The sequence below is a fragment of the Gordionus sp. m RMFG-2023 genome, chromosome 2 (assembly GCF_954871325.1).
Source record: "Gordionus sp. m RMFG-2023 chromosome 2, tfGorSpeb1-WG-v2, whole genome shotgun sequence".
In the NCBI taxonomy this organism is placed as follows: domain Eukaryota; kingdom Metazoa; phylum Nematomorpha; class Gordioida; order Chordodea; family Parachordodidae; genus Gordionus; species Gordionus sp. m RMFG-2023.
The window spans coordinates 49,271,539-49,289,958 of record NC_088776.1 but is presented as its reverse complement, the minus strand read 5'-3'; the positions used below and the strand labels follow the sequence as shown (position 1 = coordinate 49,289,958).

The window sequence follows — 18,420 nt, the reverse complement described above, 5'->3', positions numbered from 1 at the left end:
AGAGTTATATAAATATTGTTTGAGGCTTATCAAAAAGTGCCGACAAATATCCAATGGTGTTAAAAAATTAGAATTTCGAATCCATAATCCTTCATATATGTTTAGATGGGAGGTGGTCTATGCCAATCCACGAGAAACGCCACTAACCTCATTATTTGCTTGGGTATTCTTCCTAATAATTACATCAGGAGCTTAATATGAGCAAACCAAAAAGACTCAAGATTATGGGAAGCTCCTAACTTTAAATTTCGTGGAATTGTGTTTCATGCTGAATGCCTTACGGATTTAAGCATATTTATATATAACGTTAAAAAAATAAAAAGTTCCATAAAGAACATGTTGCAAATAATTTTAATATTAATTAAAAAAAATTGAATAATAAATTTGGAGCGGCACCTAATACTGGCTACATATACTATATAAAAGATATGAGTTATTTAAAACAATAAAATAATGTTCATTGTGTATTGATATTGATAAAAAATAATTATGTTTGGTTTAGTTTATTTTGGAATATGGATGCATTTTAAGTTTTATTAAAATTTTCAAGATGTTGATAAACTCATTTTATAAGATACCCCCTACTCTTTAAAAAAAATCAACTTATCTTAAATCCTAACTATAGTTGGGTAATGGCTAATTCGGTTCAATCTTCAGGCGCCAAAATACGTTAATATTAGAGCGTTTTAATGCATATAAGTTTCTTCCAAATTTGAGCTGCTATCTTTTTAAGAAAAACCCCAAGAGAAAAATGATAGTTTTTGGCTTAAAACGTGGTTTTAGCCGGCTAAAAATATAATAATTTCCCAACTATATTCTTAACACTTTGCTTTCATATTAATCATTTGCTAACATTCTTATTCTTCTGTTTTCAATTTCTGTTTATTTATATATAATTATTAATTCTGATTCCAATTTTTGTGTCTGGCAAATATTTCAAAAAAAATAAATGATTTTACGTTTATTGTGTTGGTATTAAATGACAGAGTGGGTAGGACAAAAGTTAGTTAGAAAAGATTCTCTTATTTCCACCTCACGATTGATAAACATTTAGGCACTATCTAAAAAAATTTATGATTGGTTTTAAATAAAAATGGTCACATTATTTTGTGATGATAAGTATGGAAATCTGAAATGGCCGCCAATATACTTGAAGCGATGAATTCGTAACAGATAAATATTTGAAATAATAAAATGGTCATCATTCTAAGGCCTGCTGTGAGCTTAGTATTGGATAAGACTGATATTTACCGTTTTAAAAAATAATTCGGATCAGGCCAAAATTTTGCAAAAAACCAATCCAATAGTATTGTTTTTGGTTATTATGTTAGCGGCAATATGTTTTTTCCGGCAATGTGTTATTTTTTCAAGGTTAAATCATTTTTTGAACGTGTTTTTTAAATATAAAAATGTGATTTTTTCTAAAATGTAATTCAGCATGTTTAGAATATCTTCTATAAATTGTGGACAATTTTGCCCTTAATCTTTGAGACATTTATAATTTATATAAAAAATTTAAGAAAAAATGCACACATGACAAAATCGTCTGAAATTCACGGTTAGGTTTTCCACACATATGGAATACATTTCCGGTAAAATCAGATTTTTAAAAAAAACGCTCTCAAAAAATGATTTAAAGTTGAAAAAATAACATATTGCAGCTAACATATTTAAATAAAATATAAATACCATCATTTTATTAGTAAAAAGTTATCGAAATCAAGTGTTGGATTTGTTTTAAAAAATAGATATCGTATTTGTACATATCAATGGCTTTTATTTAACAATCGGCTTTTTATTTGATAAAATATCAAAAAAATTTCCTCACAGAAAGTAATATTATACTGATAATAAAAAAATCATATTATTTTTCAATCTTACCCCATGATTTTCTGATTATTAAATAAATTATTTAATTTAAACCAAAATAAATCCATTTTTATGCCAAACCTAGTTTGTATAATTTAGAAAGGGCCATCTAATGTGGGTTAGAAGATTAATTTCTCAAAATTTTATAATATAAGATTAATTAAATTATTTTGAGTCAGTTAAAAAGTGAAGCTTCTTTATTTATTAATTACATTTCAAGGAAGGTTGATATTAATAATATATTTGAAATTAAATTTGCTCAAATACTAAAAAATTAAATTATAACATAACAAAATAAAATTGATTAATAATAAAATAATAAATTAAAATAATTGGCTATATTTTTTAGCAATTGTAGACTGGTAATAAAATAAAAATTGGCTATATTTTTTAGCAATTGTAGACTGGTAATAAAATAAAATTCTTATAATTTGTTTATTTTATAACATATTAGTTTTTATGCACTTTTTTGATAAAAAATTAGTATATTCTTTCCATGTTAATTAAAATTTTTAATATAATTAAATCAAAACCATCTACTTATTTGCATCAAAATTTATTTGTATTTTTTAAAAAAATTAAACTCCGAGGAAAACTTGAAAATATAATCTTTATTATCATTATTTTTTTTCTTCCAATTTTTGTGATATAAAATATAAAATAATGAAAATAAACTATAATTTTATCATATATTCAATTCAAAAATCTTATAAATAAATATGAAAAATATATTTGATCCTGGGGCGGAATCTTCTGTGTTTTCGCCCCCTTAGTTAAGCTCCTATGTATGTTTCATTCAGCTATATATTCTGTTTTTATATTTATGGTAAAATCGGAAACAGTTTCCATTGTTTCATTTTCAGTAGTTTTATTATCGAGAGCGTTCAATTCCGGTATTTCTGTTTTGATATTCAGTGCGTTTTCCTAGGTTTATATTAAATATAAATAACGTTGATCCTTTTTATTTAGAATATAAACTTATCCCTAAAATTTTATTACACCTCTCTTATTATATATGAAATATCAATAAAGATATCATAATATTTATATCAACACTCACAACTTCAATATTCTCATTGAGATCTTCTTGGAGTACAGGCTTTTCTTCCTCCCAGCATGAAGGGTGATATAACTTTTCAGTTTCTAAATATCGCATGGCATCCTTAAGAACCCATTCTTCTCTGTCCTCGTCCCAGGCCTGATCAAATACTTCTCGGCATATTTCGCAAGCCTAAAAATTATAAATTATCCAAAAAAATTTAAGATATATTGTTTCCCTAATGTATTTGTGAAAACAAGAAATAATATTTAATATTTTATTACATAATAATTGCTAGCAAAATATATATTGATATTTTTATAGATGATTTAACAAATATATAAACTACATCGTTTTCCCCTGCTATAGGGTTGGCTTCAAATCGTTTATCAGTTTCTTCTTCCAATTTGGCTTGGTTGATATATTTGTTTTGTAAATCATTGAGCATTAATCTATTTATTTTTAAATTTAAAATATATACATATATCATAATGGGATATAATTTATGGGTTATTATCTTAAAAAAAGGATCTAATTTTAAAATTGAATATCAAAATGCATTAACAATAATTTCCTTTACAGAATTATGTTGAATATTGATTAAAATATATCCAATCAAAAATATAAAAACTTGAAATTATCTTTTGTTTGATACTCATTGTAATGAGTGGAATCTGATGGACGAAGGATAGATGCCACTGATTCGGGAATCATTGGGGCAGCACTAAGTAACGATGAGTCTGCTTTATGTTGTGTCAATTTTAGCTGTTCGAATATTTCGCTCCGGGCTAAAAAGAACATAAAAACAAAGTTTTAGCAAGGATTAAAATGTTAGAATTTTTTTTAACAAAAAATGCTTAGTAGTTTTTTTGTTTTCATCTCAAAGAAAGATGACCTTTTTTCGTTACCGAGCTTAAAAATATTATTATCTTGCATCCAATATTAACCAATTATTAGAGGCAATAAAAAAATCTAAATAGTCAATTCTATTCATTTCATAAACTAAAGTAGATTAATTATCTAAATAAAATTAATTAAAAAATAGGCGGAATGATAAACACCTTGAAAACAAATATCAAAAAAGGGGGAATACCGTTTTCTCCGCCTTGAGCGCTATTTTCCAGGAAATCACCTACCTCCTCTAATTGGCACCAATCGGTTACAGGGTAATACCAAGCTCGGACCGCCATTTTTCGGGCGATAGAACCCATTCCACCTCCTATTTCCTTGAGTTTTCTGTTTTTCCTAAAGTGGTAATCCAAATGGTCGGCATATCTTATTTTATATTTTTATAAATAAGGTATCATTGAAGTGAATGATTTAATATGAAATCTAAGTTGTAATATTTAACTAAATTGTTATTCTACAAAAAATTTAACTTTCTTTCTCTTGCCTTTTTGGTCATGAATATAACTTTTAAAAAATAATAAAATGGATAAACATAAACAATCTCATATTAAAAATTGAAGCCCCCAAAAATGACTTTAAAAAAATATTGTTTAAATAAAGGAGAACAGTCCAGAGGATTGGATGTGATGGAACTCTAGGGATATTTTTTAGTTGAAATGCCCCCTCATTAATCACTCGGTAATTTACGAGAACATCATGGATAAAACAAAAGGTTAACGCTTAGTCAAACAAATAGGGCAAGCAATACAAAAATGTAACCTTCTATTTTGGACATCTGAGTCGGAATTGTAAAAACGACGTCCACAAGACGCGCATTGAAAACCATTGTACAGTGAGTTTATGACACCGGGATATTTGCTTTTATGTAAGTAAAATCCAAGGAATCGAATAAAATAAAAATGTATTAAAAATTAAGGAATGTGCCTCTCACCTTACAATCTTAAGTAATATGTCTATTTTATTTATAGTTAAATTGATCCATTATATAATTAATTTTATACATATTTTTAAAATAATAATTTTAACTTATTGCAAGTTTTGTAAACAGCAATATTTATAAATATATTTTTCCAAATGCTCCTTTCTTTCCTCCTTCCCTTCATTATTATCTTAAGCCGTCGCTCTCTTCATTTAATTATTCCCAATAAACTTCAATAAATTACTTACACTTTGAGGGCCTTAACATCGCAAATATCTAATTCTGGTATCTCTAGAGTGAGTCCTTTATCGCTCAAATCATTCATTTCTTCGTTTTGTCGGGAAATGTCCTCATTCGAAGATTTATTGGCGTTTATTATACCAGAACGTACTAGATTTGACAGGATGCCATTCAAATCTATAGTATTTGCATTTTCGGTTGCTTGAGGTGTCGATGGAGGGTTGAATGTGTCAGGAGGGTTGAATGTTTCAGGAGGGTTGGAATGTAAAGAAGTTACTGAAAGGTTTTTTTTGTGGGTTAAATATTAGTTTGCCATTTAAAATGTAATTAATACTTCCTATAAGGTTTTAGAATAAAAAAAATCGAGGATACCACGAATTAAATATTACTTTTTTTAATGAAGCCATATTTCTCCACAAGTTTGATTATTTGTTCTGAATTATCAGTTACTATATAATATTTACAATGGCTAAAATGACCTTTTACAAGCCTTCGAGTTTAAATTATTTATATTAAAATCGAATATTATATCTAGAAAAATTAATATTTTAAATAAATTTTTAGGTCATAAATTTAAGTTTTCAAACCTCCCACACTGACAGGAGGAAGTGTAATATTTTGGTTGAAAGACGAATTTTGAATATTACGATTTTCGTAATTGAAGTTTTGGGCTATGGCGATTTGAGACATTTGATTAAGGTATCCTGGTTGGAGAGGGCCGAATTGAGCAAATGAATGTGTGTAAGGACTCGGGAAAGAAACTGAATAGGGTATTTTAATGAATTTAAGAGAATAAACAAAAAAAAGAAAGTGAAATAAAATGAAGTATAAAATTGGTTTGGTAAAATGGAACAAAAAGTTATAAAAAAAATTAGAATGAGCGAAATTTTAATAAAAATTCAATAGAAAAAAAATGGTAATCTTGGCGAAATGAGATAAAATGTAAATAAAAATGTGTAAGAAAAACGTAATGTATATTATATTTACCATTGTTCATCATGAAAAATGGCGGCGGGGGTGGTAACAATATGTTATTAGGAATTTCGTCCACACGGTAGTCGCTTAATTGGATACAGGTTAAAAATTATATGAAATTCATAACATTGAATAAGTTACCGAGCATAAATAATGTGTGACAAATAAAAGGAATTAAGAATAGATTTTATATATTTTTAAATACACATGAAATGGACTTAGAATATGAATATTTAAGAAGAAACCCTATCATAATGAGTGACCAAAAAATGGGCATAATTTTAAAAATTTAGGGAAATAATATATTCTCGAATTTTTTTAATCCAATAGAATCTTATTTTATCAAGGAATCAAGGATTAAAATCGCAATACATGTTATTTTGGCAGGAAAATACAACAACAGGCGAGGGTTCTGGGATAGTGACCTTGGAGTTGCTTTCGGATATCTGATCATTTTTATGTTTTTAAGTCATATTTTTAAATATTAAAAAAAAAGTAAATTATAATTCTTCATTATTTGGGAAACATTATTTTATATTTCATCATAAATAAATCAAACTTTGAGGAAATAATTATCGAGGTAGGATTTGCAATGGTTGCAGGATACGTTTTCGAATGTTTCGTTTGTCATGTCATAATAGGGATCATCATCTATTTCAACTTCGGGAGGTGGTCCTAGTGTTCGAAAGTTTTCAAAAAAAATTTTTTTAATATTGTAGAAAATTATAAGCGCCCACGTGGTGCTTGAGATCATCTTCACACCCGCATCCACTCCTTACAATCCAACATAAACTTTTTAGGGGGCAGAAAAAATGCTTATAAATTATTTTGTAAAAAGGTTCATATTTATGTCCAAAAGTAACAATTACAAATATTACATTTAATACTATGTAATATTGTATATAAAAGGGTAAATTTTGTTTGAAATCACCTCTATATTTGTGCCAGAAAGTGTAGCAATTAAAAAAATTTTAAATGGATAAAAATAACTTAATCTAAAAACCTAATATTTTATCTTTAATATTATAATTTTAAATATTGGGGAGTTTAAAAACCATAAATGCCATAATTATTGAATTAAATCCCACTTTGAAAATATAAGATACAACTTCTCTATTAAAATATAAATATTACTTTAAAAAGTCTTCATTTATTTATAATAGTTAGATTGCATTGAATAAAATGCTCTGCTTTATTAAACCTAAATTTAAGGATTAATATAATTCTAGCCTTTTGAATTTATTCCTAAATCTTATTTGTAACTATTCACTACTTTTCCCTATTCCTTCATTTTCAATTTATGAAGACATCCAGCAATCGCTCAGTTGTCCTATATCTTGATGCATTGGGATCAAGGAAATGTCAAAAAACGTTTCAATCTAATGCAGATGCATAGATCTTATGTTCAATGAGCATACTACAGGTGTGTAAAATCAATTTTAAAATTGTCTAAATTATAAATAAATTGAGCTTATACTTCTTGGCTTTCACAAAGGTGAGATAAAGGCTGTTTAGAATTCCTAAGATTCCTTGTTCAAGGGGGAATCTAAATCTGGGTATGTTACCTGCATAATCCTTAAGTGGTGGTGTTTTCAAAATCTCACGAGGATTATAGCTCTACCATCTTTACCCATTTACACCTATCCCTTACTCATATCTTATTTCTTTTAGTTAGTTGGACACTATTTGAATTATTGGATCCAGTGTTGAAGTAGCGAAGTAGTGATATTTTAACTCTTTTAAATATGATTAATAATCAGTTTTAATTGACTGATAGGTATCAATAATTAATTTTATTGTTGTTTGACGGTGCCACTACCGATGTTAGCATATATATGTAATATCAGTCCTAAAATTTATTCTTCCTTCAATTTTACATAATAAATACATCTAAAAATTATTAAAATATATTTTTTATTAAATAAAAAATTATAATCCTTTTACTTTATTTAATTTTGAAATTTAAATTTATATTTAAAAATATACATTATAAATCTAGTTAGCCATATAAATTTAGTTATTAAAAATGTGTGAGATTGTTGAAGATAGTGAAATTTCTTTGGTATATATATATATTATCCTTTCCCAAAATTTAAAAAATACTTTAATCATGAAGAAAAAATTACTACTGGTTATCAGTTTCGATGCAAGAAAATTTTGCCAACCACTGGTAGATTCTATGCTAAAGGGCATTAAGAAAAGGTCAAAACTTTATTTTTATTTTCTATTATACAATTATATAAAATGAATGATTGATTAGCCATAATTTAAATTGGCTTAATTTACAACTCAATCTATAATATTAATATAAAATTCAAAATTAATATATTATTAATTACCTTGTGTATAATATTTCTTTTTAAATCTTTATTTACCATAATTTAATGCTATTTTAATATTTTTTTATAAATGAATCTAAATCTTAGATAAATTTAAATTTTGAAAATTAAATAGGTATTTTTCTTATTTTATAATTAATACAATCGCTTTATATAAATTAGATTTCCAGATCTGTATGATGATGATAATGTAATAGCTGCTATCGTTCATCTTAGTTTCAAGTTAAATTGGCTATACATTAATTTGACTGAATCTAAATGGCAACTTGATAGGCTGATGGTAACATTAAAAAATGCCAAGCCTAACCACGATACTAATACTATAGCAAGATCGAAACCGTGGCCTTCCATAGACGATTTTTTTTAAATAAATAATAATAATATTATTAAACCTCTAGATTATTTTTTTAAATCTAAAAATACTCATTTAACTATCTTTGATGATTTTTTTCATATAAAAAGTGTGTTTATTAAATTTAATACTGCGTTGCCCTCAAGTGCTAGTGCTGAACGATTATTTAGTATGGCAAAGCTTATATTTTCTGATCGTCACTCTTGACTTGGGGATGACAGTACAAAATGTTATTATTATAAAGTGCAATATTAAATAAATTATATATATATATATGTAACAAATTATAGTCATGTTTTTATACCAATATTTTATTTGTGGAAATAAAGTTATGTAAAAAAAAATTTTATAAAAAATCAAAATAACGTAAAAAGTAGCTAATAGCACGCTACTCATTTGAAAACGATAGCGATAGAGCGCTATTTTTTTATAAAATAGCGGTAGCGCGCTACTTTTAAAAGTAGCGTTTAACAACACTGATTGTATCCAACTATTTTAACATTTTAGTTATGTCATTCAAATAATTTCTCCATTTTGCTTCATTATATATATTATTTCTTTTGGAATAAAAAATTCTAAAACCTAAAAGTTTGATGCTATGAGCTTTCCCGTCAAGTAAAACATTAGCATTATCGCCGTCAGAACTAGATCCGAAATGGATTTGATAAGGGAAGGAATCTATAAACAATTCTTTCGAAGGGGCGCCTAATTTAAAGGAATGTCGTCTGCCGTTCAAATATATCAGATTTTCGCGGTCTTTGTAGAGCTGTATTATATATATATTCACAAGGTTATTTATAAGAAAATGTATAAAAATGAGAATTATAAATAGACGTATTATTAAAGGTTGTAGAAAAACTGAGTTCCCCCAAAAAGGAACAAATAATTATTATATCAACATATATGTTCATTAATATAATAAGGAATAACCATCTTTTTAATAGTTATCTTATTTTTTTATTGCTAAATAGCTTTCAAAAGGTAAACATAAAAATACATATAAAGCATCTTATACTTCCAGAGGCCCCTTTCGAAAAAAAAAATATGCAACCTTTTCCCTGATATCTCCCAAGAGTAATGTTTTGAAGGTAGGGTCAGGTGACCTCATTTTAAAGCTGATAACGTGGGGTAAATCGTCGTTCATTAAAACTAGTCCAGTCGATTCGTGAAAATGAATTTCTCGTTCGACTCCATCAATTATAACCATTTGACAATCTTTATTAGGCTTGGGAGCTTTTTTTAAATAAAATGAGGAAATCATGTAATAAAAAGCGAAATCTTTATTTCTTATTTCAATTTTTTCCCCGATGATCCTTAACTTCCTTTATTATTAAATCGATATAATTTATTTCATTCCTTTTCTAATTTTATATCTAATTACAATACATGGAGAGGATTATCCCTTCAAATCTCTTTACACCTATTATACATAAAAATTATGAAAAAAATAAATTACATAATATGGATGGAGATATGTTTGTTCTATTGTCAACGTCACCCTGTTAATGTATCAATTTTTTTTATAATTTTTTTTAAATAAAATTATATTTATTCATTTCTTCCATAACAAATAGTTGATAAACTATTAAAGTTCTAGATCGATGTAAAAGAGTATAGTGGGCTAAAGAGGATATATTTTTTATTCTAATTAAATTTCAAAAAGTAGTTAGCATAAGGTTGCTTCTTATAATAATTTTTTGTACTAGTTATAACTAGACTATCAAGTCAAAAATTAAATTTTTTAACTTAGGCAAGATTTTTTTTTGATTTAAATCAAGGTTTTTTTAAAGGTTAAATATTATATGACAAAAACTTTAACGGGGAATCAAATTTTATACCGTTTAATTTATGTAACATTATAAATCATATTAAAGAGAAAATTAAATTTACAATTTGAAAAAATAGGTCTATATAAAATACAAATGATTTTAATTGCCCGCTTATAAGCATAGTTATAGAAATGAAAACATGTTAAATATAAGAAATACCATTAGTATACTTTCTAAATTTCGAACTCATAAATGTGCATTTAAAAAGTGTAAAGGGGCAATTTAGAAATAATCTTCTTGCTACTGCCCTAAAGCATTCTAGTGAAGGCAGACAGAATAGATAGTAACCACATATTTAAGCCTAGCCAATAGGAGTAAAAATTGTGAGGAATAAAAAAAAAATTTTAAAAAACAATTCATCAAAAAATTATAAATATCATTCTCAAATGACCTTCATGATATATATTTAATTTATTATTGTTGATTAAATTTTAAAAAGAATACTAGTTATATATTTGGTAATTGTTTATTAATACTAAAATTTAAAATATAAGATTAAATTGATTTTAAAAAATTCAATATCAGGAATTTTTAAGCATAGAAAAGACAAAACATTTTCCACTTATTAAACTGCTAAAATAATTTTAAATAATATTCCAAAGTATTTGTAATAAATTTCAGGTGACTTGTAAGAGAAAAATTTATAATTATTTTATTTAGTTGAAATAAGAAATGTTTGACAATACTTTTTTTAAAAAAATTCATTAATTTTTACCAATCTTGAAACTACCTATAAAAAAACCGTGCTCGAAAAATTAGGTTTAAATTTTAAAAAATCACTTTATGGTTCTGCTCCTTCTTTACAAAAGGAATTCTGAAGGCGTTATTCCTGTTGAACTTTTGATTTTGGATGATGTTCCTGCCATTATTACCACTGGTTGGCAAATGTGGTGGAGATTTCTTATTCGCGTTATTGTGATTACCAAAATTAAATCTTCTGTTGAAGAGGTCAAAAATTTGTTGAAGTTGCTGAATGAGAGTTTTGTGCTGCAATGAGCTCAATTTCCCGCCTTCCATTAAAGAGGCCGCCTATAAACGTTTGAGTGATAAAAATTATATTTGAAAATATCATCAAAAATGCAATTAGTAATTTTTCTTTATAATTTTATTTGGATAATCTTTCTTTTTTAATTTGTATGTCCCTTTAATCAATGAACATAAATCCACATAAAAAGTTCTCCATTTGAAATTATTTTTCCCAAATTTTCCTATTTTTAAGTCATATATGCTGATTTTATTTCTATTTTGTATTAATCATCTTATTCTTCACTTATAATTATTTCAATTAATTTTTTTTTACAGATTTAAGAATTTGAGCTTGCTTTTCCGTATCTAGCGCACCTTTTCTTCCCTGCATTGACGTCTCTCTTATAAGTTTGGAAATTGATATTTCCATTGATTCGATTGAGTCACTGTGGGTAACCTCGAAACTTTTAATGATTTGTTTGTGCAGAAATAAATATTAAGTTGGCAATTGTTTCTTAGAACAAGAAAAATTTATAGCTGTGAAAAAGGTAACTGTTGGAAAATTAATTACATCTTAAGTTTTTTGGTTGGCTTTAAGTGAACTATTTCTAAAATGGTAACAAAATGTCGATTTAAAACATTTAAATTTATGATTTTAAGAGATAAAAAAATCAGCGTTTGTAAAAAATAAACAATATTTTCGAAAATTGAAATTCAAGCAATAGAGCTGATTTCATCAGGTTCTCTCAATAAAAATAACAGAGATCAAAAGTTATGATTATTATTATTTAGGAACCAATAAAAACACAAAAAATTAGCTATCAAGCTTCTTGCAAATTTCCTATTCTATATAAATCTTATATTTTACAAATTCTGTCATTTTATTCCCTCAAGGAATGTTTGTTATTGTATAATACAATCAAATATAACTATGTACTAATTTTTAGGCATACCTATTATTTTTCTTACCAGGACCTGGCAGTAAAGTTTTCTTCAAATCGGCCTCCTGTCTCTTATCCACGTCAAGAGGTATCAATGAAAATTGGTTGGATTGCACTTCGTTATCCCTGTAATCCACATCACTGATATTGTTTTCTCTTTAAATTTAAATCATGAATAGAATAAAATAACTAACAAAATTTAAAGTACTCTACTATGAATCATAAAAGACATAGGAAAATAGTTGCCTTTTTCCCAATAAGCAAATATTTGTCATAAATTATTTTAGTTGTATCAATTATAGTTAATTCAACCATTAATATGATAATGGGATGAGTATCATATTATATATAATATATTCAATATGATAGGTTAATTAAAATGGCCATTATAATTTACATAGCAATCATAAAAATTACTTCCGAAATCGTTTCTTGGATTCGATTTTGCCTTCAATGAGGACTCTTTCATCTATAAAAAAAAATTTAGTTTTTTGTTTGGTCAACCTATACTTTTTCAATTTGAATGATATTCTATGTTTCCAAAAAAAAGCTATAAGTGTATATTAGGGCTGTGCCAATATTAAATATCAGATATTTAAGCCGGTAACGTTTTATTAAAGAATATCATATCAGGCTAATATTTTTTTTAAATCAATCTAAACTCATATTTTATTGTTTTTGGTTATTTATTTGATACAAAAAAATTTATTTGATACAAAATTTCATAATAATAAATTAATAGGCTATTAATTCAATTTATTTTTAATATTAAAAAAAAACCTTATTATTTCAAAAGACGATGTAGCTAAAAGATTGATATAATTTTTTTGTTATATTATTTGGAAAAATAAGGATTTAAAAATACAAACAAATCACAATCAACTAGTGTTGTAATTTAGCCAATTTTTAAAAAAGGTTATCTCTCAAAAGTAAATTATCCAAACTTGGGTGGCAGAAAAGTTTGGACTAGTGTTGTTAAAAAGTCCGATTTGGGTCAAATTTTCAAAATGACCCGATTAAGATTTTAGCTAAAATAATATTGTGTAAGCATCAAAATTTGGCAAATAGATGTCCAAGCATTTCTACCAGTAATGAGCAAATTTTTAGATGTTATTTTGGTTATAATCTTAATCACACCATTTTTTTTAAATCATCCCGAATCAGGCTTTTTAACAACACTAGTTTGGACTTATTGGCAAAATTTTGAACTTAGATAATAATACTTTGGGGAAATTCTTGATTGGGCTATTTTAAAAAATCAGGTAGATAAACATTGTCCATAAAATACACAATCTTTTGTGAAAGTTAATTTATTTTTTTGAATAAAGAGTATTGATTGGCATTGGTTAAGAGTAGATATAAAATAAAATCTATAAGATTTGTAGTAATAGTAATCTATTAATCAGCACAGCCTTAATTTAGATAAATTTTGCAGGCAATTATCAGACGAACCAAACCAATATTTGTTATATATCATTGGTATTGGCCAATATGTTTCCAATATATACATTATTTCCCATATATCAACCAATACCATGTCAGTAACAGTAGTTTTAGTATCAGTTAAAAAAAGTGCCATGGGTAAATCTCTATAATATAGGTTTTTGGGGGAAATAAATAATTCAAAAAATCATTTCAAACTTTTTATGTATATTAATGATTTAAGTTAGAGGTTCAGTTAACAGTCAATCCACATGATCAAAGGGCCTGCAAAATCAATCTTACAACTTGTTTAAGGAAACTATTAGGAGTAAATTGTGGGGTTAGTTTAGATAAGTTGAAAATGTATGTTTTACCTTTATCCGAAAGCCTTTTATTGTTGATTTTAATATCTCTCAAGACTTGTGCATTAGAAACAATTGATTGTTTTGATAATCTGGGATCTTTGAGTTTATTTGCAGAATCAATAATAACTTGACTAGTTTTCTATATAGTGATTAAACAGTTTATGTATATCATTTAAAAAAAAAATTAAATTACAATCATTTGAGATATTATAGATTATTAATTTATTCAATAATAAAGTGAAAGAGAAAATCTATATATTCAAGGTTACATGCATTATGTTTAAATAAGACTATATCAAAAACAACAAATTTATACCTTTGGAAAAAATTTTGGATTAATATGAATAGTTGTATTCTTCTTTTCACCAGGGTCCTTAAGTTTGATGGGTATTTCAGGTGGGCTAATCAAGGTGGAATTTGTAACCTGAGCTGTGATAGGCCAAGCAGGATCTAATTTTTGAACTGCTTTATCTAAGGTATACATAAGTTTTTGTGGAAAAATATCTCCCCATGTTTGTCTTAATTTGTACAACATTAACCTTGTTTTTTCATCAACCTTTGCAATGGTATATTTAAATGTAAAATTCAGAGTAGAATATTGATTCCCCTATTTTATTTTAATGCTTTTTAGAACAGTTACATTATAGTCATTTAAAAGAATGGAAATCAATTATATTTAAATTGCATTAATAATTACTTCAATTAAAATTAATTTTTTATGGCTTTAGATTTAAATTAATCTATAGTTTTTTCAGGCCCTATATTAACAATAAAGCCTAATTATTTTATTTAAATTGAAGGTATATTTTGTATAAACTTGCTAGAAGTTATAATTTGACTAGATGCCTATGGCATTTTGCTTTTATAAGGCCTAATAATTAAATAATTCATATTACTTTTTCAAATACTTGGCAAAAAATGTTCACTATATTAGGAATGCTATATTCTAAATAAGGTTGTTTTACATTTTTTATAATTGAATCGATGAGGTACAGAAGAGGTAATTTGTGAATTGGATTTGCCTTTAGATCATATGATATAAATCAAATTTTGTTTAATAATATATTATTAAAATTCAAATGAACTATATAAACGTCTAAATGAATTTTATTATTAATACTAATTTTAAAAAATATACATATATATATATAGATTTCTATATTATGGATCATTTTGATAATATATTTCGCGATATAATATATATATAAGATATAACACACTATTATTTCGATTTTTTATTAGATTTTTCCACATTCCACATATAAAACATTATAAACATAAGTATATATATTATAATAATTATATTTATGATATGTACAAAACAATATGAAAAATTGTAAATGTAAACCTTATGCAATTGATCTTCAATAACCTTTAGTATTTGAGGAGCAATTTGGGTATTTTCTTCAGCTAACATTGTTAACATATTTATTAAGGGTTTGCTATTGATTGTAAGATCCCCTAAAGCAGCTTTATATTCCTCGCATATTTCATTTTCATATGTTGTCATTTGGTAAATGGAATCTAAACTGAACCACAAACTAGACTTGCAATCGAAATTAATATATTTAATTTTTCGTGATTTTTTTTTACCTAATTAAGTGTATTGAACCTTTATATTTTATCTAGCTTATTAAATAATAGTATTATCATTTTATGGTTTAGTATACAAGTTTTTAAACTAATCAAAAGAATTATTTTTTTATAAATTTAAAGTATTATTGTAATTAATAGTAAATAAATATATTTTATAATTATAAAAAATAAATTTATTGAATATATATAATGTATTCTAACTTCTTACCTTTATGAAGCAGAATTTATAAAAAAAAACTTTTTGTCAGATATCTTGAACAGGGTTGTCAGATCAAAGATTTCAAAAAGTTGGATTTTATTAATATCAGGGGGTGCATGACGAGGAGAACTGCCAGAGCTAAGTTCATATGCTAATTTTTTAATTTTTAGCTCCCTTTCTAAATTTTGAAAAGGGGCTGAGCCCCCTAACCAAAAAAGTTAATATTTTTCCAAAGGGTTAAATTTGAATCACTTTTCTCTTTATTATTGTTATAAAAAAATTTAAATTGTGTCAAAAATAAAATTTTTCTCCTTTTTCATATTATTTTATAGCCACATCAAATAGAAGATAGAGAAGCAAATTTTTATTTTAATATTTTTTTCATTATTATCATTTTATATAATGATTTGGGTCGATTTTAAAAAAAGACTATTAAGATTATGAGATTTGTATTTTTTGCTTGAATTAATATATTTGATTTAAATTAGTTCTCTATATTCTTATAAATAATCTCTGAATTTATTTTGATGTGAAATTTTAACAATTTAAATAATTTTTATAGCCCTCTATGTTATTTTTCATCCTTGGACCCGTAATAAGATAGCGGCTTCAAAATGCACGATTTAATATAGCCATTGGGTTAATCCATATTTTAAACATAAAATTAATGGTTGAGAATTCAAATTGTGAATTCAAATCTAACCTTTTATTTTTAATTCAACTTGTATTACTTTTTATGAATTCAAATTTATCTTTTCAATTTAACTTTTTATTTTTGTAATTCAACTTATATTACTTTTTATTTTTCGTAACCTTACTTTTTGTTTTTATATATATTCTAATTTATATTTTTAGAAAATATATATATACCTTAAGAAAAGAAAAAGAAAGGGATATGATAAAGTTAATAATAATAAAATATATTTTTACATACTTGAAAGTTTATCATGATTCTCTTCTTAATAAAATCGTATAACAAATCTATTATCCACAAGTTAATCATTTATATATGTACTATAAATGCATAAATGTTTGTCTATTTTTAGTTTTTATAATTTTTTAAACATGTTATTCTTCTTATACTTCCTTATATTTTATATTAAAACTGTTTAGTTGTACCAATATCTAATAATATTCTCACAATCGCTATAGAGTTGAGCCTAATGTTGACTCCTACATCAGTGCATAATTGTTTTTTATTTTTTTATATAATATTTTTATTTTAGAAAAAAGTCCCTCTCAATCTCTCTTAATAATTGTACAAATTTTAATTTATCTGTGGTTTCCAAACAAAAATAGAGATGGCTGATTAATCAACATAACAAACGTTCCAAAGATCACTAATTCAAACAAATTCTATCACGGTTAGTTATATTTATATATATTAAAAATGCTTAAATGTTTATTTATCTTTATGCTTACAATATTTTTTTAAATATGCTTTCATATACTTTCTAAGATTTTAGATATTATCTATTTTAACTATTTACATACATCTATTGATATTCAAATATTACTTGAAAGTTGAACCTAATATTGACTCTTCTGTAAGTTCAGTGCATTATTTTATCAATTTATTTTGTTTTAATTTTAGATAACTGCTCCCATCTTATTTCCTCTTTATAATTGTTCGAATATTGATATGCCTATCATTAAAAATGAACAAATACAAATTAAACGTTCACTAGATTATGATAAGCATGATAAGTTCCTAACTAGACAAAATATTTTTTTGATATCCTCCCATAGAGATATGCATCTAATATTGATCCCTCTACAAGTTCATTCTAGTATTTTAATGTTCGTTTGATTTCAATAATGTTTATTTATATTTTCGCCTGATTTCTTTATTTTTCTAGGCTAACTCAACCTTCACTCACATTGCTACAAAACATGACAAATCTATTATTAAAGATAAGAGAAGAAAATAATGGGGACTTAACAACTCTTTACCCGTTCTAGAATTATTGGTAGTGGGATAATAAGAACCTGCCCCTGATATTAACCCCCTGCAGTTTTATTTTGTTTTTTAACTTTATATCTATATGTTTATTTAATATTAACTCAGTTGCCACCAAATGCAATCGTTATGCCACCTCTACTTCGCATATTTCGACATATATTTGATAACCACCACTCACCCATGTTAGATATCAGCAATAACACAGAAATATGCCTCTTCTGAAATGCTAAAATGTGGAATGGTAAAAAATTATCGAAAAGCTCAAATAAAAAATTCAATTTTCTACAGCATGAATGGGAAGTCTATTTTATCATTGTTCCCTTCTCTTCCATATTTTATATGTTTATTTAACTGGGAGTATTGTTTATCATCCTACTTTTTAACAAATATAAGCATTTAATTCTGTACTATCATTCACTTCATTAGGAGTTAATATAAATAAAACTTTGTCCAATTCTCGCTCCGGCAATTACACCTTTCAATTATGGAACCTAAAT

At 25.7% G+C, this 18,420-nt stretch overlaps 1 protein-coding gene across 2 annotated transcripts; it reads right to left on the bottom strand.

The window, feature by feature from the left end:
• Positions 1–2,483: 2,483 nt before the first annotated feature.
• Positions 2,484–15,728, bottom strand: LOC135923188 (pre-mRNA cleavage complex 2 protein Pcf11-like). Of its 2 annotated transcripts, none has more exons than XM_065457802.1 (22): positions 15,514–15,728; positions 15,062–15,187; positions 14,482–14,721; positions 14,175–14,304; positions 12,796–12,847; positions 12,391–12,534; positions 11,772–11,901; positions 11,252–11,500; positions 10,099–10,141; positions 9,694–9,875; positions 9,225–9,408; positions 6,511–6,626; positions 6,324–6,397; positions 5,964–6,037; positions 5,564–5,737; positions 4,985–5,252; positions 4,577–4,675; positions 4,002–4,183; positions 3,540–3,696; positions 3,258–3,360; positions 2,933–3,100; positions 2,484–2,793 (listed from the first exon to the last, which is right to left on the bottom strand). In XM_065457802.1, the coding sequence occupies exons 1-22, from the start codon at positions 15,673–15,675 to the stop codon at positions 2,662–2,664; spliced, it is 3,189 nt and encodes a 1,062-aa protein (XP_065313874.1). In that variant the 5' UTR covers positions 15,676–15,728; the 3' UTR covers positions 2,484–2,661. The 2 variants fall into 2 exon arrangements, with proteins under 2 accessions (XP_065313874.1, XP_065313873.1); XM_065457801.1 differs by having other exon boundaries at positions 2,485–2,793; positions 2,930–3,100.
• Between the last annotated feature and the right edge of the window lie 2,692 nt (positions 15,729–18,420).